Consider the following 24,101-nt stretch of genomic DNA (forward strand, 5'->3'; position numbering starts at 1 on the left):
CTCTCTCTTTGATCAGATATGTGTGAGTATAGGAATGTGAATCAGGTGCTGGAAAGAAACAAAATCATTTTATTAAAACTAAATCTATAAAATGATCCCGTGATGGAACCCATTAAGGGTTTTATACACTGCTCAAAAAAATTAAAGGAACACTTTGAAAACACATCAGCTCTCAGTCGGGAAAAATATCATGCTGGTTATCTATACTGATATGGACAGGGTAATGTGTTAGGAATGAAAGGATGCCACGTCGTTTGATGGAAATGAAAATGATCAACCTACAGAGGACTGAATTCAAAGACAACCTGAAAATCAAAGTGAAAAAATTATGCAGCAGGCTAGTCCATTTTGCTGAAATTTCATTGCAGCAACTCAAAATGGTACTCAGTAGTTTGTATGGCCCCCACGTGCTTGCCTGACATCGGGGCTCCTAATGAGACGACAGATGGTGTCCTGGAGTATCTGGACCAGGGCATCACTGAGCTCCTGGACAGTCTGAGGTGCAACCTGGCGGCGTCGGATGGACTGAAACATAATGTCCCAGAGGTGTTCTATCGGATTTAGGTCAGGCGAGTGTGGGGGCCATTCAATCAATTTCTTCATCCTCCAGAAACTGCCTGCATACTCTCGCCACATGAGGCCGGGCATTGTCGTGCACCAGGAGGAACCCAGGACCCACTGCACCAGCGTAGGGTCTGACAATGGGTCCAAGAATTTCATCCCGATACCTAATGGCAGTCTGTAGAGGTCTGTGCCTCCCTCCATGGATATGCCTCCCCAGACCATCACTGACCCACCATCAAACCGGTCATGCTGAATGACGTTACAGGCAGCATAATGTTCTCCATGGCTTCTCCAGACCCTTTCACCTCTGTCACATGTGCTCAGGGTGAACCTACTCTCATCTGAAAAGCACAGGGCACCAGTGGCGGACCTGCCCATTCTGGTGTTCAATGGCAAATGCCAATCGAGCTCCACGGTGCCGGGCAGTGAGCACAGGGCCCACTAGAGGATGTCAGGCCCTCAGGCCATCCTCATGAAGTCTGTTTCTGATTGTTTGGTCAGAGACATTCACACCAGTGGCCTGCTGGAGGTCATTTTGTAGGGCTCTGGCAGTGTTCCTCCTGTTCCTCCTTGCACAAAGGAGCAGACACCGGTCCTGCTGATGGGTTAAGGGAGACACAACAAACCTTTGGGCAATGGCACGTATTGATGTGCCATCCTGGAGGAGTTGGACTGCATGTGCAACCTCTGTAGGGTCCAGGTATCGCCTCATGCTCCCAGTAGTGACACTGACCCTAGCCAAATGCAAAACTAGTGAAAAAAGATGAGAACTAGTCAGAAAAGATGAGTAGGGGCCTCCACCTGTGAAACCATTCCTGTTTTGGGGGTTGTCTCATTGTTGCCCACCTAGTGCACCTGTTGTTAATTTCATTAACACCAAAGCAGCTGAAACTGATTAATAACCCCCTCTGCTACTGAACTGACCAGATCAACATCCCAGGAGTTTAACTGACTTGATGCTATTTTCTGATTAAAAAGTGTTCCTTTAATTTTTTTGAGCAGTGTATATGAAGCACCTGATGGAGCCCTATAAGGTAGGGATGCACTGATGTATCAGCCAATAAAAGCAATTTTTTTCACTATTAGCCACTATAGCCGATTTTCCTGTCAATCAAAAGGTGGAAAAATGCGTCAGACTGCGACTCATACTGTGTGTGAAGAAAATCTCTTGTGTGTTGAATTTAGGGCTGTCAAAGTTAATTATATATAGAGTAGAGTAATAATAGAGTAATTGGCTATTGGAGAAATGTAGTATCGGTGCATCTCTAACTTTAAGGTACCGTATAGAAGCTTAGAGCCAAACCTCTGTTGCGGCCCCAGCCGGAGATGGTGCAGGTGTCGTTGGGCTGGAACTGTTGGGTGGACCAGGGCACGCAGACGGCTCGGACCGCGGGGTTGTCCTGCATGCACTTGTCCGAAAGATTCAGCTCCTCTAGCTGCACCAAAGCAATGTCGTTGGCGTAGGTTTGTGCGTCATATTCATGATGGATGATGATGTTCTTCACTGGGATGCTGTCTGTCGTCGACTGCTTGCGATGCTTCTTCCAGAGGGAGATCTTGATTCGGTAGGACTTTGGTTTGGGCCTACAGACATGCATATTCACAACTGTTTCTCAGTAGCTGTTCTGTACAGGTTTATCCAAATGTGTGCTGATTGGTTGTACCTGACGCAGTGGGCGGCGGTCAAAACCCAGCAGCCACCCAGATACGCCCCTCCACAGTGGATCGAGCCTTCGTCCTGTATGGCCACCTGCCACTGTATCTGAGTCTGCAGGGGCAAAGGTCACACACAGAGGTCAAACCAAAACAAAGAGGCATTTTACATTTCATTATGTGCTGCCTAGTGAAATTTTGTCAGTTTACTACATTGTTGACATTGTACCAGCTAGCAGGGGACATTCTCAGAGCGTTCTGACAAACATTCTCCTAGAATTTGTTTAAAGATCAGGCATAACATTATGACCACCTTCCTAATATTGCGTTAGTCCGCCTTTTGCTACCAAAACAGCCCTGACCCGTTGAGGCATGGACTCCACTAGACCCCTGAAGGTGTGCTGTGGTATCTGACACCAAGATGTTAGCAGCAGATCCTTTAAGTCCTGTAAGTTGTGAGGTGGAGCCTCCATGGATCGGACTTGTTTGTTCAGAACATCCCACAGATGCTCGATTGGATTGAGATCTGGGGAATTTGGAGGCCAAGTCAACACCTCAAACTCATTGTTGTGCTCCTCAAACCATTCCTGAACCATTTTTGCTTTGTGGCAGGAGCATTATCCTGCTGAAAGAAGCCACAGCCACCAGGGAATACCGTTTCCATGAAAGGGTGTACATGGTCTCAACAATGCTTAGGTAGGTGGTACGTGTCAAAGTAACATCCACATGGATGGCAGGACCCAAGGTTTCCCAGCAGAACATTGCCCAAAGCATCACACTGCCTCCGCTGGCTTGCCTTCTTCCCATAGTGCATCCTGGTGCCATGTGTTCCCCAGGTAAGAGACGCACACGCACCCGGCCATCCACGTGAAAACGTGATTCATCAGACCAGGCCACCTTCTTCCATTGCTCCGTGGTCCAGTTCTGATGCTCACGTGTCCACTGTTGGCTCTTTCGGTGGTGGACAGGGGTCAGCATGGGCACCCTGACTGGTCTGCAGCTATGCAGCTCCATACGCAACAAACTGATGCACTGTGTATTCTGACACCTTTCTATCAGAACCAGCATTAACTTCTGGAGCAATTTGAGCTACAGTAGCTCGTCTGTAGGATCGGACCACACGGGCCAGCCTTCGCTCCCCACGTGCATCAATGAGTCTTGGCCGCCCATGACCCTGTCGCCGGTTCACCACTGTTCCTTCCTTGGAGCACTTTTGATAGATACTGACCACTGCAGACCGGGAACACCCCACAAGAGCTGCAGTTCTGGAGATGCTCTGACCCAGTCGTCTAGCCATCACAGTTTGGTCCTTGTCAAACTCACTTAAATCCTTACACTTGCCCATTTTTCCTGCTTCTAACACATCAACTTTGAGGACAAAATGTTCACTTGCTGCCTAATATATCCACCCACTAACAGGTGCCGTGATGAAGAGACGATCAGTGTTATTCACTTCACCTGTCAGTGCTCATAATGTTATGCCTGATCGGTGTATGAGTCATGAATTGTATTTTTGTGTTTTTATTTTTTTTGTTATTAAAAATAAGACCAAATTACAAACAATAGGACAAACTAAATAAATCGTTTTAAGTTTTTTAGTTAGGTCCATCTATAGCATAGAAGTATGAAATACTACAGAAAATGAATAATCAAATGTAAAATAAAACCTCAGAGTCTTAACTGTATGAATATAATATTGATAATACATTGATTCTTATTAAAGCTACTAAAGTTATTCAGCCAAGAGGAGTGAGCACTTTTGTTTTTGGATTAACATTAAAGGGTGCATGTTTTTACGCAAATAATTGCTATGGCATTTTAACATAATTTTTTGCATATTTGACTCGGATTTAAATTCGGATTTGTGCGCGCTTCAGCTGTATTTCCCAATCTTTATATTCATGCATGTTTCTTTATCACTCTAACGTGTCAAAAACTTAAAGCAGCTCTGCACTGTGCAGTTACTTACATTTCACAATATTCACAACACAAAATCTCTGATTTGTACAAAGTTCTCTAGGCTACACAACTTGGCCAGTAGGTGGCAGTATTGGGTTGGATGTAACTGAGTAGGACGTAGTGTATATGCACCTTACAGTGTTACTGTCATCTTGTTTAGATTGCTCTTCATGATCGCTATTTTCTTGTGCAATCTTGTTGTTAAAAGAACATTCCATGAACGATATGTAAAGAATGTTTTAGTGCTTATGTTTTGAGAGCATTATTAAAGACCAGATAAGTTTGAACGAATGTTATATTAATGTTACTGGAAGAACGTTTGTTCATAACTTTGAGAGAACCTTGCCAAGGAGAACATTAGTTGGGTCAATATGCGTTCAGTTGTAAAACCATTTTGAAACAGATTTGTGTCACTTAAAACAGATTGTATGTATCTTTATATGTGGATAGTTACGTGTTTGCATAGTATATAAAACACTCCTCAATCATGATCAGAAGTTTGTATGCTTTATCAACCAGATTAAAGTTTAGGTTCTTTGGCAGTCTGGAGCCTTGCATCTCTTTTTAAAGGAAGAGATTGGCCAGAAGGCAGAAACCACAATATATATCATCATTCTGCCCTGCCCTGGTGTTTCTGAAGTTTGCTTTTTCAAGACTGACCGGTAAGGCCTCTTCTCCTCCTACTAAACGTTTCCTGCGTAGATGGGAAGTCGCATCGTCCTCTTGTTTGTACTCATACTCCATATTGGGAATGCCACACTCCAGCTGGCTCTCGGCAGACGAACGTATTCTTCTGATCTCTGGAACAATGTGACATAGCAGATGTGTTGATTCAGCCGTATGAATCCTGTGGAGATACTCCAGACACAACTACAACTGCTAAACATTTAACATGTGCCCAGCTAACAAAAATATGTTCTAATAACGTTTCCATTAAGTTACAAAAAAATGTTATTTCTGAATGTTCCCTTAACTTTCAAAATGTCCAGTTTTTTAAATGTTTTAAATTCTTTTTTTTTTTCTTTTCTTGATGATGCGAACGTTAAGGGAACATTCCATTGTATCATTCTTCAAACATTGTTACTTTTGAATGTTCTATGAACGTTCTGAAACAAGTATTAACATTTAAAAAAAACGTTAGATGAACATCCAACTAAAACATTTCAGGAAAAAATGCTCAATGAATGATTTATAAATAATGTTTTGTGCTAATGTTTTGAGAGCATTATTTAAGACCAGACAACTTTGAACAAACGTTCTATTAACGTTACCGGAAGAACGTTTGTTCATAACTTTGAGAGAACCTTGCCAGAACGTTCCCTGTTATCTGTGTTACCAGATCAAGAAGAGTCTCTTCTAGAGGTTTTTGTTTGCTGAAGTGTCAGACATTGGATGTTCAGTTTCATTTGAGTTTGTTCTCACCAGACATTGGATCAGAAAACAATTCTTGCAGATTATTCTCTACTGGTTTGTCTTTTTCTGAAACACAAAGAAAAGAACAGGCAGTTATTCTGTTGCAAAAATGCTTCTAACATGTTTGAAGTGTGAAGTATGACTGACTGAACCTTCTTACAGTTATTGACTTTAATTATCATTGACCTCTCATTTATTTATTTTGTTTCATTTTTACATTGGTTGGGATTCCTACGGAAGCTTGTTTCGGCCACGGAATAAAAAATAAAAAAGGTGAGATATAAACTCGCAATTGCAAGAAGAAAGTCTGAATTGTGAGATAAAAAGTCTTAATTACCTTTTTTTATTTTTTTTATTCCGTTTCCATAAGATTCCAGCAACACAGAACCACATGAACCAATTTGCAAATTGCTGAATTCATAACACCAGACAGCGCAAAGAGAAATTAGTTGAGGTGTTCAATGAAGGTCAATTAAGTAGTTTTTGATTTAGGGTTTTGATTTCTCAGAGGATGGCAGGGCTGAAAAACAGTAAGTCACTTGAACCATAATTGCTCATATATTACTTATAAATCGAATTGTGTGAAGAAAACACAGATGTGGTTTGAATGTTTTGAAATGTTGCAATTGAATTCACAAAGTGTTCTCTCCTCAGGCAATCTAGTGCTGTCTGAGTAGGACTTTTGATGACTCTGAAGATGAAAATGAGACGCTGTTTCTGGAACTGATTCCTGAAGCAGATTTTAAGCAGTAATGAAATAAATTCACTGACCATCCAGTTCATCTTCTCCTCCCAGACAGTCCCTGATTCCATCTCGGACGGCGTGACGGGGAATACAGACGTCCGACTTACAGTGGAACGCTTCGCTTTCTTTATCACATCCTTCACACAACAGAAACGGTAATATTAGGATAGTCATGAGTTTGATACTGTGTTTTAAGGCAATACATAAGATATTCTTAGATTTTGATTATTATGAACACAATTACAAGTGTAATGCACTTCATTAAAAAATAAATAGTACTTTATTTAGAAACGGCAAACAACAGACGGGATTGTGGAAAACAGGAAGAGGAATGATGATGTCACAGACAGAAGCAGGAAGTAGAGACTCACTTTGGCAGCACATCTCGTCACTGTTGTCTCCACAGTCATCAACACCATCGCAGGGTTTTCCTTTATTTAAACACTTCCCGTTCACACAGAGGAACTTCTTACATTCGCCTACACAGAGAGTGTGTGCAGATTATAACTCAACGTGAATTTACATTAAACCATACCTTTTGTTCTATTGGGGTAAATCATGCAGTAACATGGTTGCACAGAAAATAATGCTCACCTTTTCAATAAAAAAAACTCTGCTGAAGATGCATATTAAGTCACTTTTATGTTAAATAATAGTTAGATAATAACTATGGAAGCTTGTTTTCACCATGGAATAAAAAAATTAAAAAGGTAAATGCAACTTTTTTGCAATTCGAACTTTATAACTTACAATTGCAAGTTTAGATCTCAAAATTCTGAGAAAAAAAGTGGCTTTATTTTTTGCACTTCTGAGTTTATAACTTGCAGCTGTAACTGAAATTGTGAGAAAACCTTTTTTTCTGTGTTGGAAACAAGCTTCCATATAGATAACGTTTCCGTTACTAACGTAACTTTGCTTCCCTGAGATAATGGGAATGAACATTGCGCCAGTTTTTGCTGACGCTATGGGGGAAACTCTGTTTCTCTAAATACTGAAGCCTGATTGGATCACGTCTGTGCACCTGCACTGACAAATGGCATTTCAGGCCACACAACCGGGCAGGGCCGACTGCCTATATAAGTTGCGCTGCCATATCCTCAGAATCTTTCAACTGAGGAGCAGCAAGCGTCGACTCATGTGTGAGCATAGTAGCACGGCCAGCTACGCAATGCTCGTTCCCATTATCTCAGGGAACTGAGGTTACATTAGTGTAACCGGTCCTACTCGAGTCCCGCTCCAAGCGCCATCTCCAGGGTGGGAGGTGGGTACGCTAATAAGGACACTAAAGACCGCAGCCATTAGCATCAGTCGCTAGCATACTGCTTGAGTCCAGGGGAGTGAGGTTTACATGCACAGCTCTTACTGGCCTACATCCATTACACTCACCCCCCTAAACCTCACTCCCATCCGGGTCACGGCACCAAATGTAACTGGTCCTACTCAAACCGGCATCTCCAGGGTGGGAGGTGGGCGCGCTAACAATGACGCTAAAGACCGCAGCCACTAGCGTGCCTCTTGAGGCCAGGGGAGTGAGGTTTACACGAACAGCTCTTATTGGTCTAAGTCCGTTACACTAGTAACCGGAACATTCCCTTTCAATATGGTTCTCTCGCATTGCGCTATGGGGAACAAATCAAATGGTGCCATGCTACGAGTGCAGAATGAAGACTCGGGACTTCAAGGCCGGAAATCTGAGGCATGGTACTCTAATCGGACAGGACCCTTCAGGGGCCAGGGACTAGTTTTAAACAGTCAAAAGCCGTACTTGAAGAGCAGGGATGTCTAGGTTATAAAACCTGGCAAAGGTGGACGGTGAGGACCAGTCGGCTGCTGCACAGATGTCACCAATGGACACCCCACTTGACCATGCCCAGGAGGAGGCTATTCCCCTGGTGGAGTGGGCCTTCACTCCTACAGGACACTGCAAGCCTATGGAACTATAGGCCAGTGCTATTGCGTCCACTATCCAATGTGATAGTCTCTGCTCCTTAGAGCGGCCTCCGAAGCACACAAACAGCTGCTCTGATTGAACTGGCTAGATCGCTCGATATGTACTCGATATGTAGACCGGGCAGAGATGTAACGACTGCTTACCCTCAGAAGCAGGAAGAGCAGAGAGCGTTATGACCTGAGCTCTGAGCAGTGTGGAGAGTTCCTTGGGTCTGTAGCCTCACCTTGGTTTAAAGACGACTTCACTGTCATTGGGTACAAACTCAAGACAAGACGCGCTCACTGAGAGTGTCGCCGACTAGCCTGACTGATCCTAGTGCTAGCAGCAGGGCAGTTTTAAGCTAAAGACTTTTGGTCCTATTAGGTCGCCGGATGGCCGAAGGGGAGAAGCACTGAGCAGCTGCTGAAGTGCCACTAATCCGCTGCTGGGGCTTGTTCTGACGGCGAGCAGGAAGGCTTCTTTTCTTCTTTTGAGTCAGCGAGGAGATGATCTTTGCACTTGAAGGAGAAAGATTCTGATGATATGGCATCCAGTGCGAATTTTATAGGCAGTCGCCTCCACCCGTTTTGGCAGGCTGAAATTCCATTTGTCTGTTCAGGTGCACAGATGTGATCCAGTCAGGCTTCAGCATTCGGAGAAACTGAACTGAACATGTGCCTCTGATTCTTCTAAAAACTATGGGACACCAAAGTGGCAACAGTCTTCATTTTCTTTAAGCAAAATATCTTATTTTGTACAATTTCAAGAAAATGAAAAGAATAAAAGATATTATAGTTTGCATGAAGAAAACAAAGAACACTATTGTGAAATATTTGTGTGAAGTGCCAAATGCACTCATTAAGTAGGATGTTAATTTTCTTCAGATAAAACGATGAGTACATCTAGAGGAAAAAGCACCTTTGGGTTCGTTATAACACTTTGCGGTGGCCACAGTGTTTTCTGTGATTGGCTGGGGATTATAGATGGTGCATTCTGCCAATGAGAGCTCAGATCCCGTGCAGCGAACACTCATACACTTCGTTGGCCATTCAGTATCTTTGTTAAGAATCCTGTACTTGGTTTTACTCACTGCCGCCGCTCCTCTGAGACACATACAGAACAAGAAAAGTAAATCAGTACATGTTGAGACGAGAGGAAGGCTTGTGTGTAGTGACGTGTTGGGTGTGTTTACCTGTCGACATTCAGAGGGTTTCGACAAACAACATTAGCTGCAGCCATATTCCAGTCACTGCCACATACAAACATTTTTCCCAACCTTGTGTTTATCATGACCACTTTATGAGAGCCAGAGTCCTGCACAGTCACTTCCACCTTCTCTTCCGCTGGACACAAACATGTGCAAACAAACAGATGAGGACTGTATAATCACACACCAAATCATCTGACTTTTTTTTTTTTAGTTGTCAGAAATACTGTGCTAGGAAATTATGTGATTATTTGTCATTTAGGGTCATGAACAAGCCTGCAAAGTTTCAACTCTCTGTGACTGTGTAATGTGCAAACAAAATTTCTATTATTATTGTGATGTTAGCAGGTCAGTTTGACCCATAAATTTAACATATAAAGGCAGCTGCAAAGACATAAAATAAAAATAAATGCTTTTATTTAAAGTAATGTATGCTGCATTAGAGGCATACATTTTTATCAGTTTATGTATATAAATTTTGCTGGGAATAAACCCATGATCTTGGTGTTGCGAGCGCCATGCTCTACTTACAAATCATGTTCTCATGTTAATGTTTTGGGTAATGTGTGAGAAGTATTAATGTTAGGTTTACTGTTTACATGATTTTTTTGTTGTTGTTTTTCATAGTATCATTTTTGGGGAATGGTATTAAATCCAATTAGGGTCAGTTTGACCCGGAAAATACCAATTGTACCCACAAGTTTAACATAATACAAGTGTTTAAAAATAATTATCCCATTTAGACCTGAACAAGCTGTTTTACTCTCCATTCTAGTTCTTGAAAGCATTTAGGCTTTGATACAGTAAATGCTTTTCTAAAGAACCTAGAAACCAATGGATTGATCTGAAGAACCTATGAAGAAACTTTTGTTTAACTCCAAAGAACAAGCAACTACACAGTAAAAACGGTTCTTCATCCATTCTGTTCAGTCACACTAATGTACATTGATGATGTTGACCCAGCTAACAGGGAGCATTCTCAGAACTTTGGCAAACGTTCTGGTGAGGTTCTCTCAAAGTTATGAACAAACGTTCTTCCAGTAACATTCAAGTTATCTGGTCTTTAATAATGTTCTCAAAAAGCACAAAAACGTTATTTTTGCACATTCAAAAAACATTCAGAAATAATTCCTCACCTCTGCAGGTTGTGCTGATGTGAGAGAACACGGGCTTGTTGGATCTGCAGGAGATGGCTTTGGCCTGACACATGGAGTAATACTCGGATCTGTCCAGCGTACACGCGTGGTAATCCTGCCGTGGACACTTGTACGGCATCTTACAGACACACTGTCCCGCGATACATCGCCTCCATGGTGGACAGAACACTTTCGAGCAAGACAGCCGTGTGTAATTCTGATGCCGACATTGAGTGATGACCAAGGAATCATCATCAGATGATTCTGATGTTCTTTTGGTAGGTTTGGGTTTTGATGTTGCCAATAGTACGTTATGTGACTCTAGTTCAGGCTTTGATGGTTCCTTTGTTGGCTGTGGATCCGAGTCTGAGTCTGGATCTGAATTTGTTTCCCCATCCAAAATGGCACCAGTTTGTTTATCCGTCTTTTTATCTGTGTGTTTTTCTAAGATTGGATCCGGTATGTCTTTTGAGTGTGAATTTTCCACCAAAGAAAAAAAACATATTTTTTGCACCGAATCTGCACCTGGATTTTGCTCTGGGTTTGAGGGTAACAGAAGTTGTTGTATGTTTTGTTGTTGGTGTGCGTTGAGCTCTGATAGTTCCTTCAGAGTCTAATAAGATAAAATAAACTTTAATTAAGTGTCAAATGTACATCAACCCATTAACTATGGAAGCTTGTTTTCGCCACAGAAGAAAAAATAAAAAAGGTAATTGTGACTTTTTATATCACAATTGTAATTTATAAAAAAAACTCATAATTTCAAATTCACATATCACAGTTGTGACATTTTCTCAGAATCGGAAGAAAAAAGTGAGAATTGAGAGATAAAGAGTGGCATTTACCTTTTTTTATTCTGTTAACATATTAATGTAGTTGAATAAATAATAACAGTAATGTGCCATCAATCTGAATGATGTTAACACTATTAATACTGTAGGAAAATGAACATGACAGAAAAGATTAAAATGATTAAAAGAAGAGTAAAAACAGCATGAGATTAATTTGTCTGCTAGTAGTTTGATAAACTGGTAAATCACATTTGAAACAAACAGCAGAAGTAAAGAAAAAAGCAGATGAAATATGAACATAAGAAGGTGAGCTGAATTTCATCAGAGAGAGAGTTGCAAAACACAACATATTTTTCAACAATTTAGCAACATGTTGATGAAACAGATGAAGACGTCCACCCTGAAAACAAAACTCTGATGCTGAATGTTTTATTACAAACGTGAATCACACCATCACATACAATTAAAAATAACATGAAATTACTTTTATCTTTTGTTAATATTTCTATTATACAAAAACATTTTTATCATTATTATAATATAAAGAGTGTCATTTCTGCTCTAGGGTTAGGGTTTGCAACACCAAATACATTTTTGGAAAAATAATGACTGTTTTCGCACAGGTTTCCAAGACATTACAGAAGCACACTTGATTGAATTCTCATTATTTTTTTATTTAAAATTGATTTCATATGATGAGATGAAAGAAACAGAAACTCACAGCGGTCTGGAAGAGAAGACACGTGAAGATAAAAACACCGAGGACCCTCATGACTCCTGCAGCTGTTTCTCTGTTCTGCTCTTTGTCCCGTCAGCTCAGCAGACGCACTTCCATCAAATCATTAACCGCTGTCAATACAAGCCTGACATCAGACTGAATCAGACAGTGAAGGAGGAGAAAAACACCAGTGGGAGGAGAAACACAGCTGCTTCTGCCCAGAAAGGTCACAGCTGTTGGTTTATTGACACTTCAGTGATGTGTAAATGTTATATGGGTCAATGCCATGACATGCATATTTTTGTCAAAGTGCATTATTTCCTTTTAAAAGAATTTGATAAATTCATGATGTATCACTTCATTCTTTAAAACCTATTTAGGTTAAATTCATTTTTAGTACATTAAAAAAAAAATATATATATATATTTTATGTTTTGGTATCTTAAACCCTCAAAATGTCAGGTGGCACAACCATCTGCACAAATGAACAGACTAAGAAAACTACTTAAAATGGGGTTTTAATAATAAGAAATTCAAAATAAATAAAATGGCATCATTTTATGCTAGAAACCTTTCATATAACAAAATTCTATAAATATCAATTGTTTTAAAGCTGATGAGATAATTGAAAAACATTTGTTTGGGAATTTGTATTTTCTCAAATGTCAGGTGGCACAACTGCAAACATGGGTCTTTTATTATGAATTGACAAGGTAATAATAACAGTAAGTATTATAATGCAGCATCCAGAGGACCTTAATTGATACTTGTGGTAGAGAGACATATTAATATTAATAAAAACAGCTACTTTCATGTATGGGTAGTTTGGTGCACTTTCATGTCAGGTGGTGCAACCGATGTAAAACTAAGAAAATACTATTTTATCATAAACTTCTTTATTGTATTTAAAAATTCTATGTATGAACTTGCTAGCATAGGCAAACGCTAATACAGGCATCCAAATAGAAGCCAGTTTGATGTAAAATTAGTTGCAAAAGTCAGGTGGTTCAGCTGCACTGAATGTCCCTATTTGAAATAAAAAACATTATTTAAGCTAAATAAATAATACATTAAAGCTAGGAATATCTATTATTATCATCCTATTTTTTAATTATTGTTCTAAAATGTTGGTTTTAATTTGACAATGTTTTACACTTTCCATTATTTTCATGATAATTTTTACACTTTAGATGCCACTATTGTATTAAGTTAAGAAAAATCGGTCACTCTTTATATTATGTGTCTTTACTATGTACTCACAGAAAAAAATGTTAGGTACGATGTACTTGTTAATGTTGTTTTGTGAAACTGCTATTGAGGTGAATACGTGTACGTTTAGGACAGGTTTGCTGGTATGGGTAGGCTTAAGGGTGGGTTAAGGGGTAAGGGAAGGGTCAACCGTGTAATTATAGATGTCATTACAGAAATAGTAGAAAGTACAATGTAAAACGTATATGTACACAAAGAGTCTAAAACACTTGATTTTTATTTTATTTATACGTAATTTAAATGAAAAAATCCAATATTCAGCATATTCCTTGTCATTATTAATGTTGTCAGGTGGCACAACTGATATTCATCAGGTGGTGCAACCATATAAATTCTTGATTTAAACCAACAAATAATAGGTCAACATGAATAAATGTCTGAAAACTAGATTGTGAATAGTTAATGAATTGAATGCATTTACAGTTATTCATAAATGATTATTTTCAGAAACCATTCTAATATGCTGATTTGCTGCTCAAGAAACATTTCTGGTTTTGGTAACATTTTGGTATTTACAGACACACTGTCTCGCAATACATCGCCTCCATGGTGGACAGAACACTTTGCCGTGTCATGTGCACGTCACTGAATATATCATGTTGAATGAGGAACATTCATCGATTGCACAATGATATTATTTGCACATAAATGCAATAGTATTTCTCAATCTAAACCACCAGAAGTAACAGAGGTAAGCATGTATTTTAGTTTCATAAAAAAACGCGCAGAACTTATCAGAAACCTGAGGTTTATTAGGACAGTAAATAAACATTCATTGAGTTTGTTTAATTATTAACTCAACTATTATTATTAACTAGAGTCTCAAACAAAACATATACCTCTGGACTGAGCAGATATCAAAGTACATTAAGAATTTAAACCATATTAAAACAGCTAAATTGTGTATTCAAAGAGTCATAAATAACATGAAACTTCGATTTATAATCAGATGTTTGTTAATGACATGAACGTTAATTTCAGATAGTGTTTCCCAAAATTAACATCAGCCTCAATCCAGCGAATTTCTTTAACAAAGTTTTACACATCAGATCTTCATAATGAATAATATACACTTTTAATGAATCTTACATATGCTAATTGAATACATAAATGTTTCCAACCACTACAATGGAAACGAGCTTAATATAAAACTAACCCACCAAAATTGGTGATTATTTTACTGATTTTCCAAACTACAAAAAAGAAAAAAGAAAAAAAATTGTCCCAAACCACTAAATATTTTGTAGTGCATTTTTATAATAATTAAATTTAATAATATCAAGTTTTTACTTATATTGTGAGGATCTACTTTTCTGACAGCAGCTTCATAAAGGTATTAACTAAAGGTTTATTCCACATGTAAAAATGCTAAAACTTTGTAAGCAATGATAATGTCAAATTCTTATATTTAAGTTGTGCAAATGACCAGAAAAAAAGAAAGCTGAACACACTGTTGCAGAAAAATGTTTCTTTTGAAATTAAACATTAAAAACTCTGTAAACAGCAGGAACTGAAGACATTGGAGAGGAATCACCCTAAAAAGATCAGACCAAATACAGCTTAAAAGAGCAAATAAAACTCTAAGAGAAACAAATAACAGCATTCTAATCCTGCCAGAATGATCCCATCTGTCCAAACACAACCATGATCGCAAGTCATGTGAGCTGAAACCACAAACAGACCTACAAATGATCCGACGCCAATAAACAGATTATATATTTATAAATCTATACCGTTTGATTAGAATGATTGATTGTGTAAGTGTAAATATGTAGTTATGTTAGCTCTATGGTAATTAAGGTTCCCATCTAACAAAATAATAACGTTTTGCTGACGTTCCCATTAAGTTATGAAAACATTTCTGAATGTTCCCTTTTTTTCTCTGTATGTGAACGTTAAGGGAAATGTTCCATTTTATATTTTTTAGAAAATTCCTCATTCTCTGGGTCCCAAGAGAGCGAGGCTGACAGTGAGAGACGCTATGCCTTGCCACTCTCAGCCCTCTCTCTCTCAGTGCCAGCATGCAGCCGGGTGCAGTCTGAGGACCCGACACCTTCTCACGCACCCCCTAGTCAAACTGTGGAGCCAGGTAAGGGTTGCACTGCACACTCAGACCCTACTCCGGGATGCTCTGCCTTCCGGGTTGGCCCCTGCCCTCCACCTTGCTGCCCCACCACGGGTAAGTCTGTGGTCCCATTGGTTCGGTCTCGGGGAGCCTGGTTAGCACTTCCCAGCCCATCACGCAAATCAGTTCACTCAGCATCCCTTCAGGTTCAGCGGCACCTGTATCACCTCAGTGGCGAACATAGAAGCCCCTGTCATGCGTGCGGAAATTGCAGTCCTCCTGGAGCCGGTCCCTCCAGCCGACATGAAGTCAGGGTTCTACAGCCCCTACTTCATTGTCCCTGAGAAGAGAGGCGGGTTACAACCAATCCTGAATCTGCATGTTTTGAATCGGGCCCTTCACATGCTTCCGTTAAATATGTTAATGCAGAAACGCCTTTTCGAATGCTTTTGCCACCAGGTTTGCTTTGCAGCAATTCTCCCTCGACTCAGACCGTTCCTATGTTTTGCATTCGAGGGACAGGCATACCAGTACAAGGTCCTCCCCTCCAGGCTATCCCTGTCTCCCCGTGTCTTTACGAAGGTCATGGAGGCTGCCCAGGCTAAGGGAAGTGGGTGTTCACATCAACTATCTTGATGACTGGCTCATTCTGGCCAACTCAAGATCAGTTGTTCGAACACAGGGACCTGGTGCTCAGACACCTCAGCCATCTGGGGCTTCAGGTCAACTGGGAAATGACTCTCCCCCATGCAGAGGATCTCTTTTCTCGGTATGGAGTTACGATTTCAGAGGCTCCTGGAGCATATGGCATCCGCAGCCGCAGTCACGCCGCTTGTATTGCTTCAGCACCAGCTACACGACCAAGTCCCGAGATATGCATGGCACTGTGGCATGCTCCACGTGACCATCACTCTGGCTTGCTGCCAAGCTTTCAGCTCATGGTCAGACCTTGCTATTCTATGGGCTGGGGTGCCTATAGAACAAGTGTCCAGGCATGTTGTTGTTGCTGGTTTCGACTGTTGCCACTCGACACGTCCCACTGACAGTTGTTCTACTCCCTGACTGAGGGGACCCTCAGCACGGACGGACTGGCACACAGCTGGCCCCGGGCCTACACAAGTATGCGTTTCCCCCAGTGAGCCTACTCGCACAGACCTGTGCAAGGTCAGGGAGGATGAAGAGCTGGTCTTGCTGGTTGCGCCGTATTGGCCTACCCAGACCTGGTTGCCAGAACTCATGCTCTTCACAACAACCCCTCCCTGGCAGATTCCCTTAAGGAAATACCTTCTTTCTCAGGGATGGGGCACCTTATGGCACCCACCTCCAGATCTCTGGAACCTCCACGTGTGGTCTCTGGATGGGATCACTTGGTGGACATGATCACTTTAGCTAGAGTCCCCTCTTTGAGGCATGCTTATACTTTGAAGTGGGACCTGTTTGTTGAATGGTGTTCTTCCCATCAAGAAGAACCCTGTCAATGCCCAATCAGAGTTATTCTTTACTTCCTTCAAGATGGGTTGGAGCAAAGGCTTTCCCCCTCCACCCTGAAAGTGTATGTTGCCGCTATCACCACACATCCCAACATAAACACGATCTGATCATCAGATTCCTGAGAGGTGTGAGGAGGGTTTGCCTTATTCCCTCTTGGGACCTCTCTCTGGTCCTGACGGCCCTTCAGAGTGCCCCCTTTGAGCCTTTGCAGTCAGTTGAGGTTAAGATCCTGTCTCTCAAGACAGCGTTCCTGACTGCACTCACTTCTATCAAGAGAGTCGGGGACCTGCAAGCATTTTCGGTCAAACGTGCCTGACTCTCATTTAATCCTGAGACCCCAGCCTGGATATGTGCCCAAAGTTCCGACCATTCTCCTTAGTGATCAGGTGGTGAACTTGCAAGCACTGCAGTGATTGACTTTTCTGTGTAAACTCTGTCTTACACACATGTAAAATAACATGGTCATTAGACATTACACAGTATACAAATCAAAACCGCCTAACTTTACTGATTGAAATGTTGAACTCATGAAAAGGAAACGACTGTGAAGCTTTGGGGGTGTTGATGGACTCGATCTACTCCATCTATGTGATCTACTCCATCTGTGTTTTGCAGACAGTAGTACAACATTGTTTCCATGAAGACAACATAAAAACCTAAAACAATCATAAAAATGGCTAGAACATATCTGCAGGTCAAATAACACATGTTTGATTTTCTAAAACTAAGCATGGTAACTAATGTCAATCTGAGTGGGCATAAAAACAGCTACTACAACTTGAGCTAAGTAACGTTCCCTGCAAATGGTTCAATGGACATGAAAATGGAATGAAGGAATGAATGAATAAAGGTATGAAAGTACTTCGAAGTACCATTATCAATATGATAGCATTAGCAGCATACATTATTAATATAGCAGACTAGCAAGCTTTACTATGTATACACGCTTAAAATAATAAACTAAATTAGACTAAAATCAATAACAAAAAATCAAAATAGATTTACCAATTGACCCAGGTAACACGCCTTGTCTCTATTTCTCCAAGTAAACTCTTGAGGCACAATTCATTTCTGTCCTCTATTCTCGCTGGTTAGAATTGTTTTTTACTGATTTCAGTTGACGCCACTGTAACGTAACGTATTAAAGTATCACAAGATCAATAGCTGTCTTTCTGGAGTCAAAGGCAAACAGCGCGAACACATTCTTTGTTGCCCATAAAGTGGATGAGTTTGAAACACTGTGTCACAGTCACAAGCACAGTTACCAGCTCAGTACCCATCTGCACTACATTTCCCAGCATCCCTCCTGATCCACACCTGCACCCAGTCAGCCATCATCACATCTGTCACAGATCATCACCTGTAACTGTGCACCCTCATCAACACTGCCTTCATATGCCACCGTTCCCTTCTCCTCACTAGCTGTGTCTCATTTTATTTCATCTGTCCGGGCTACATCAGCAAGGCCAAGAAGGCACCTGCACCGCCATGGCTTCCTGAACTGCCAGCTCCGCCCTGGCCCCCTGAACTTTCGGCGCTGCCCTGGTTCTCTGAACTACCAGTACCGTCCTGGAGATGACCTGCCCTCATCACCCTGGTTACCTGTCACAACTCCAGGATGCCCTCCTTCCCTCCTTGGTTGAGCTATCTACAGCACGAGGACACGCCTACCGGGAGGGGGGCGTACTGTCACAGTCAACAGCCAGTCACCAGCTCAGTACCCATCTGCACTTCATTTCCCAGCATCCCTCCTGATCCACACCTGCACCCAGTCAGCCATTATCACATCTGTCACAGATCATCACCTGCACCTGCGCACCCTCATCAACACTGCCTTTATATGCCACCATTCCCTTCTCCTCACTGTCTGGTCTCGTCAACGATAAGCTCCACGACCATACCCGTTAGACTCACCTGAGTAACCTACCTGCTGTTCCTTATCAGTCATCTGTTCCCTTCGTCATCTCCCTGGATCCTCTGCTCAGCCACACCACCACCACAGCACCTGCACAAGAGACACTGTATTCACCAGCTAAGTCTTCAATCAACATTCATCCAAGTCTCATATCCTTACCTGTTTGCATTCTCACTCTGCTTAATCCATTACCCACAATAAAGCCTTGTTGTTTGCATCACCTCGTCTGTCCTCTTCTAACTCACTGCTACTTTTACACATATAATGATGACAAGAACATATTCCAGTCTATAATTAAATTCAGCCAAAATCTTTATATCTTCTGTATCTGATTTTTACAATGACATGAAGGCGAGTAGTTTTTATTTTTGAGAGAACAATCCCATTAAATTTATTGAAGACAAGTCACATAGGTTGCAGATGAGATTAATAATACTATATAAAATAATATTAGAATACTGTAAAATGTATTGTGGCCATCTGATCATCAAATGGATGAACAGCACCTAGCAAACTTCTGTGCCTGGGTGTGCAACTGATTCTTCTTGAAAATTTTATTTTATTTTCATAGAATTCTCAAAGTTTGAAATATGTAGAAAGAGTAAACTGCTACAAAACACTAATTTGATCAGTGTATAAGAAATTTGGCTTGAAGTGTTTTTTTTCCAAGCAGTCGGTTATAAAACAGGTCTTTTTATGTGATTACAGGATATATATAAACACATGTTTGCATTGGCAAGAAAAAAAAATGACAGAATCCAGTTTTTTCAAATCTAAACAACATTTCTATGTGGTTTAAAATCTGATTTGGAAATTCACATCAGAAATGCAACATAAAACATTTAATTTCTCAAAAACGCACCAAACTACAAAACGCATGGAAACAAAGAGACAGGACTGAGCTTTTAAATCACCTGATAAATGTATAATCAGCATTTTAACAGCAACAACAAACAAGTTCAGAAGCACATATAGTAACATCAATCGGCAAATGTTAACCAGTTCATTTTACTGGTTATATTTGGCTACAGCCGCCCAGCCTGTGTGGAAGCGGATCCAGTCGAAATAATGTGCCACTTTAGTGTAGATGCCAGGATAATTGGGTTCACCACATTTATCATCCCAGCTCACAATTCCCCACACATACGACACGCCAGACGCGTCCTTACACACCAGCGGCCCTCCGGAGTCACCCTGACACGAGTCCACCTTCCCCTCCAGGTCACCTGACACGAAACACAGCCAATGAGAGCACAGGAACGGGTGAAAGAAGAGTCACTAAGTACATGCTACTGTTTCGTTAATTAAACAAAGGCTTAAACATTAATTACAAAAGTACTGCTTATCTGCTCATTTACACAGAAAAAAAACTAGCTTTCACTCAGAAATTGCTAGTAAATTTCACATACAATAACAAAGAAATGGCAAGTAACACATTGAATTAAATGTGAAATTGCGAAGAAAAAAGAGTTTAAGGACTCTATTATGTCAGAAATTATCTCAGTGTTTCCCAGTCGTAAATGCGATTTGAAAAGTCATTCGCATCCAGTTTCTTGAAGAGCAAACTTGTATTTATGATGATTCTAAAAGCATGTGAAGGCAGCATTATATGTTGCGCATGATCACATATTTTAGTGTTTATCAAACACACACACACACACACACACACACACACACACATACCTGCACACTCCATTCCAGGGAGGAAACGGTCCTTGTAATAATTCTTGCAGTCACCAATAATCGTCACATTTGCCCATTTTAGAGTCTCTGATGATACTCCCGCTTCAGACAAACAAACAGAGACAATATGTTTTTATGTCTTTCAATGTTTTTATCATTCATCAACTAAAAAAAAAAAATGCTCTGAAAGTGATTCCAATGATTATGCTTCTGCCGTTATCATTATAATTGTGGTGTGGACTCTGATATTCTTTTTTATTTAAAACGATTTTTAGAACAGGCCTGTGTGAACGGGCCTTAAAGTCACCATGAAATTATTTTTATTATTTTTTTTTTTTTTTTTTAATAGAATATAGCAGTTTTTTTTTCTATTGATAAAGTGTGTTTATGACCTGATTAAATTTAAATAAAATTAAAAATGAATTAAAACAAAATCCATAAAATGATCCCATGATGGGAATCCCTGAAAGGTTCTATATATGAAGCGCCTGACAGAACCTTTTAAGGTTCCGTATAGAAGCTTAGAGCCGAACCTCTGTCGTGGCCCCAGCCGGATATGGTGCAGGTGTCGTTGGGCTGGAACTGTTGGGTGGACCAGGGCACGCAGACGGCTCGGACCGCAGGGTTGTCCTGCATGCACTTGTCCGAAAGACTCAGCTTCTCTAGCTGCACCAAAGCAATGTCGTTGGCGTAGGTTTGTGGGTTATATTCATGATGGATGATGATGTTCTTCACTTGGATGCTGTCTGTCGTCGACTGCTTGCGGTGCTTCTTCCAGAGGGAGATCTTGATTCGGTAGGACTTTGGTTTGGGCCTACAGACACGCAAATGCACAGCTGGTTCTTAGTAGCTGTTCTGTACAGGTTTATCCAAATGTGTGCTGATTGGTTGTACCTGACGCAGTGGGCGGCGGTCAAAACCCAGCAGCCACCCAGATACGCCCCTCCACAGTGGATCGAGCCTTCGTACTGAATGGCCACCTGCCACTGTATCTGAGTCTGCAGGGGCAAAGGTCACACACAGAGGTCAAACCAAAACAAAGAGGTATTTTTCATTTTCATTATGTGCTGCCTAGTGAAACTGTTGAACTACATTGTTGACATTGTACCAGCTAACAGGGAACGTTCTCAGAACATTCTGGAAAGGTTCTCTCAAAGTTATGAACAAACTTTCTCCCAGCAAAATTTGTTCAAAGCTATCTGGTCTGTAATGATGTTCTCAAAACATGTCAAACATTATTTATACATTTTTCAAGGATTGTTTTTTTTGTTGTAATGTTTATAATTGTTACTTTTAAATGTTCTCTGAACATTTAAATGTTTTAAAAACAGACAGTTTTAAAACATTTAAAAAAACTGGACATTTTAAACCTTTAGAGAGGCTTCGAAAACAATGAATTGCATACTACAAAAACCTGTTTCCAGCATTGTTTGTCCATCACCAATAAATCTGTCCCAAACACTCCAAAACCAGCAACTGGTACAATGACGCAATAAATAATCCACAGAAAGTTTGTATATAATCCACAGGTTTGAACAGTTCCAGGCAAGGAAAGTTAATCCAATGGCATTTCCCACATGCATTACGTGGTTGACTGCAAACAGTCCGTTAGAGCAACTTATCTCAAGACCTCATTTGGCACACACTTAATTAAAAAAATAAGGCTCAGAGGTACAGCAGAAAAACACAATTTCCCCATCTAGCCTAGTAATGGATGAAAACAGTAGGCTCAACTCAAACAGCCTCATTTCGTATAACCCCTTTCCGTAATTTCACTTCCTTTCTGCTTATATCGGCGTCCTCACCCTCATACCTGAAGACGTTGCTCCATAGTGTTGAGGAAAAGAACTATGGTAACAATAAATTAAACCTAGAACTGTCTCTATATAACCGGCCTGCTCAAGCTCAGGAATTCCAGCCAGAAGATTGGGTCTAATTCTAAATTCCTGACATCCTGGCCAGGACACTACACCATAGTTGAGCAGGTTGGGCCAGGGATGTATAGAGTCCACCAGCCGGGATGGAGGAGAGCAGAACAAATGTACCATATCAACCTGCTGAAAAATTGGACAGCACCTCGAGAACATCTGGCTGCTTTCTGGCAAACTGAGGAACCAGTGGTTGATTTGGGACCACAATTGTCAGGCACTCAGAGGACAGAGCTTGAATCCCTGGTTTGGAGATGTGTTTTCAGAATTACCCGAGTGGACCAACTTAATTTAGCAGGAAATCCACACTCCCCCTGGAATAATTGTCCGGCAGTGGCCCTACAGAGTCCCAGAGGCTCGTCGGCAGGGTATTGAGGAAGAAGTCCAGTGAATGTTGAAATTGGGGGTCATTTAAGCATCACAGAGCCTATGGTCAGTCCCACTCTGATGGCCCCAAAGCCCGATGGAACCTTCCTTTTCTGCAATGATTTTCGGAAAGTCAATGAAGTCAACTTCGACAGCTACCCCATGCTCCGAGTGTCTGGGTAGAGCCCGATATAGTTCCACCTTGGACCTGACAAAAGGATATTGGCAGCTACCTCTCACAGCTGCATCCCAGGAGAAAATGGTCTTTAGCACCCCTAGTGGCCACTGGCAGTACCGGGGTTTACCCTTCGGGGTGCATGGGGCTCCAGCAACTTTCCAGCGTATGATGGACATCCTGTTGATACCCTATCAGGCCTACGCTGCCGCATACCTGGACGATGTGGTCATTCACTCGGAGCCATGGGAGGACCACCTGGAACACCTCCGGAAAGTTCTGTCAGAGCTGTGACAACCTGGGCTCACCGCCAATCCCAAAAAGTATCATCTCGGGCTATCCGGAGGCACGGTACCTGGGCTTTTGGATTGGATGCGGTCTGATTATGCCCCAGGAACAAAAGGTGAAGGCCAGTCGCTCATATGTCCAGCCCACAACCAAGTCCCAGGTATGTGCCTTCCTGGGTTTGGCAGGCTACTACCGATGTTTCATCCCTAACTTTTCAATAGCTTGCCCCTTGACAGACCTGACCAAGAAGGTGCAGCCCAAGAGACTGGAATGGAGATTGGATGCTGAAGCAGCCTTCCAAGCATTAAAGTCAGCGTTGGCCTCTTCTCCGGTCCTTCATGCCCCTGATTTTAACTGCCCTTTCACACTCTAGACAGATGCTTCCGACTCTGGGCTGGAAGCTGTCCTGTCCCAGATACAGCACAGAGAAGAACACCCGGTTGTGTAAGCTTACTCCTGCCGAAACCAAGTATGCCACAATGGAAAAAGAAGCCCTGGCTACCAAGTGGGCAGTTCTGGAATTGCGGTATGACCCGTAGGGACGGAGATTTACTTTGGTGACTGACCATGCTCTGTTGCAATTGATGGCCTGGGCAAAGGATACGAATGCCAGGGTGACATGTGGAAATGCAGATGGATTGTCAAGGATGTGGGTATCTTAAAAGAATGTGGGCACCTTAAGATATTCTTTTATGTTCAATAAACACATTGGATCATTCAAAACAGTCAATGAATTGCATACTACAAAAAAACTGTTTCCAGCATTGTTTGTCCGTCAACAATAAATCTGTCCCAAACACTCCTA

General features: G+C 41.3%; 1 protein-coding gene across 3 annotated transcripts in view; it reads right to left on the minus strand.

The window, feature by feature from the left end:
- The window catches only part of cfi (complement factor I), a 32,185-nt gene that overhangs the window by 1,271 nt on the left and 6,813 nt on the right, over window positions 1-24,101 (minus strand). Inside the window, exons 1-10 of one of the 3 annotated variants that reach the window (XM_051879663.1) lie at window positions 12,120-12,300; window positions 10,608-11,220; window positions 9,457-9,607; window positions 9,183-9,367; window positions 6,706-6,813; window positions 6,361-6,471; window positions 5,599-5,655; window positions 4,837-4,976; window positions 2,229-2,332; window positions 1,868-2,148 (exon numbers count right to left, since the gene is read on the minus strand). In XM_051879663.1, the coding sequence (XP_051735623.1) occupies window positions 1,868-2,148; window positions 2,229-2,332; window positions 4,837-4,976; window positions 5,599-5,655; window positions 6,361-6,471; window positions 6,706-6,813; window positions 9,183-9,367; window positions 9,457-9,607; window positions 10,608-11,220; window positions 12,120-12,170 (1,801 nt within the window). In that variant the 5' untranslated portion in view covers window positions 12,171-12,300. Of the gene's footprint in view, window positions 1-1,867; window positions 2,149-2,228; window positions 2,333-4,836; window positions 4,977-5,598; window positions 5,656-6,360; window positions 6,472-6,705; window positions 6,814-9,182; window positions 9,368-9,456; window positions 9,608-10,607; window positions 11,221-12,119; window positions 12,301-19,202; window positions 20,083-20,539; window positions 20,642-21,072; window positions 21,354-21,433; window positions 21,538-24,101 lie in introns of those variants that run through there. The other 2 variants (XM_051879664.1, XM_051879665.1) reach the window with 2 other exon arrangements.

The sequence above is a fragment of the Ctenopharyngodon idella genome, chromosome 22 (assembly GCF_019924925.1).
Source record: "Ctenopharyngodon idella isolate HZGC_01 chromosome 22, HZGC01, whole genome shotgun sequence".
NCBI classification, from domain to species: Eukaryota; Metazoa; Chordata; class Actinopteri; order Cypriniformes; family Xenocyprididae; genus Ctenopharyngodon; species Ctenopharyngodon idella.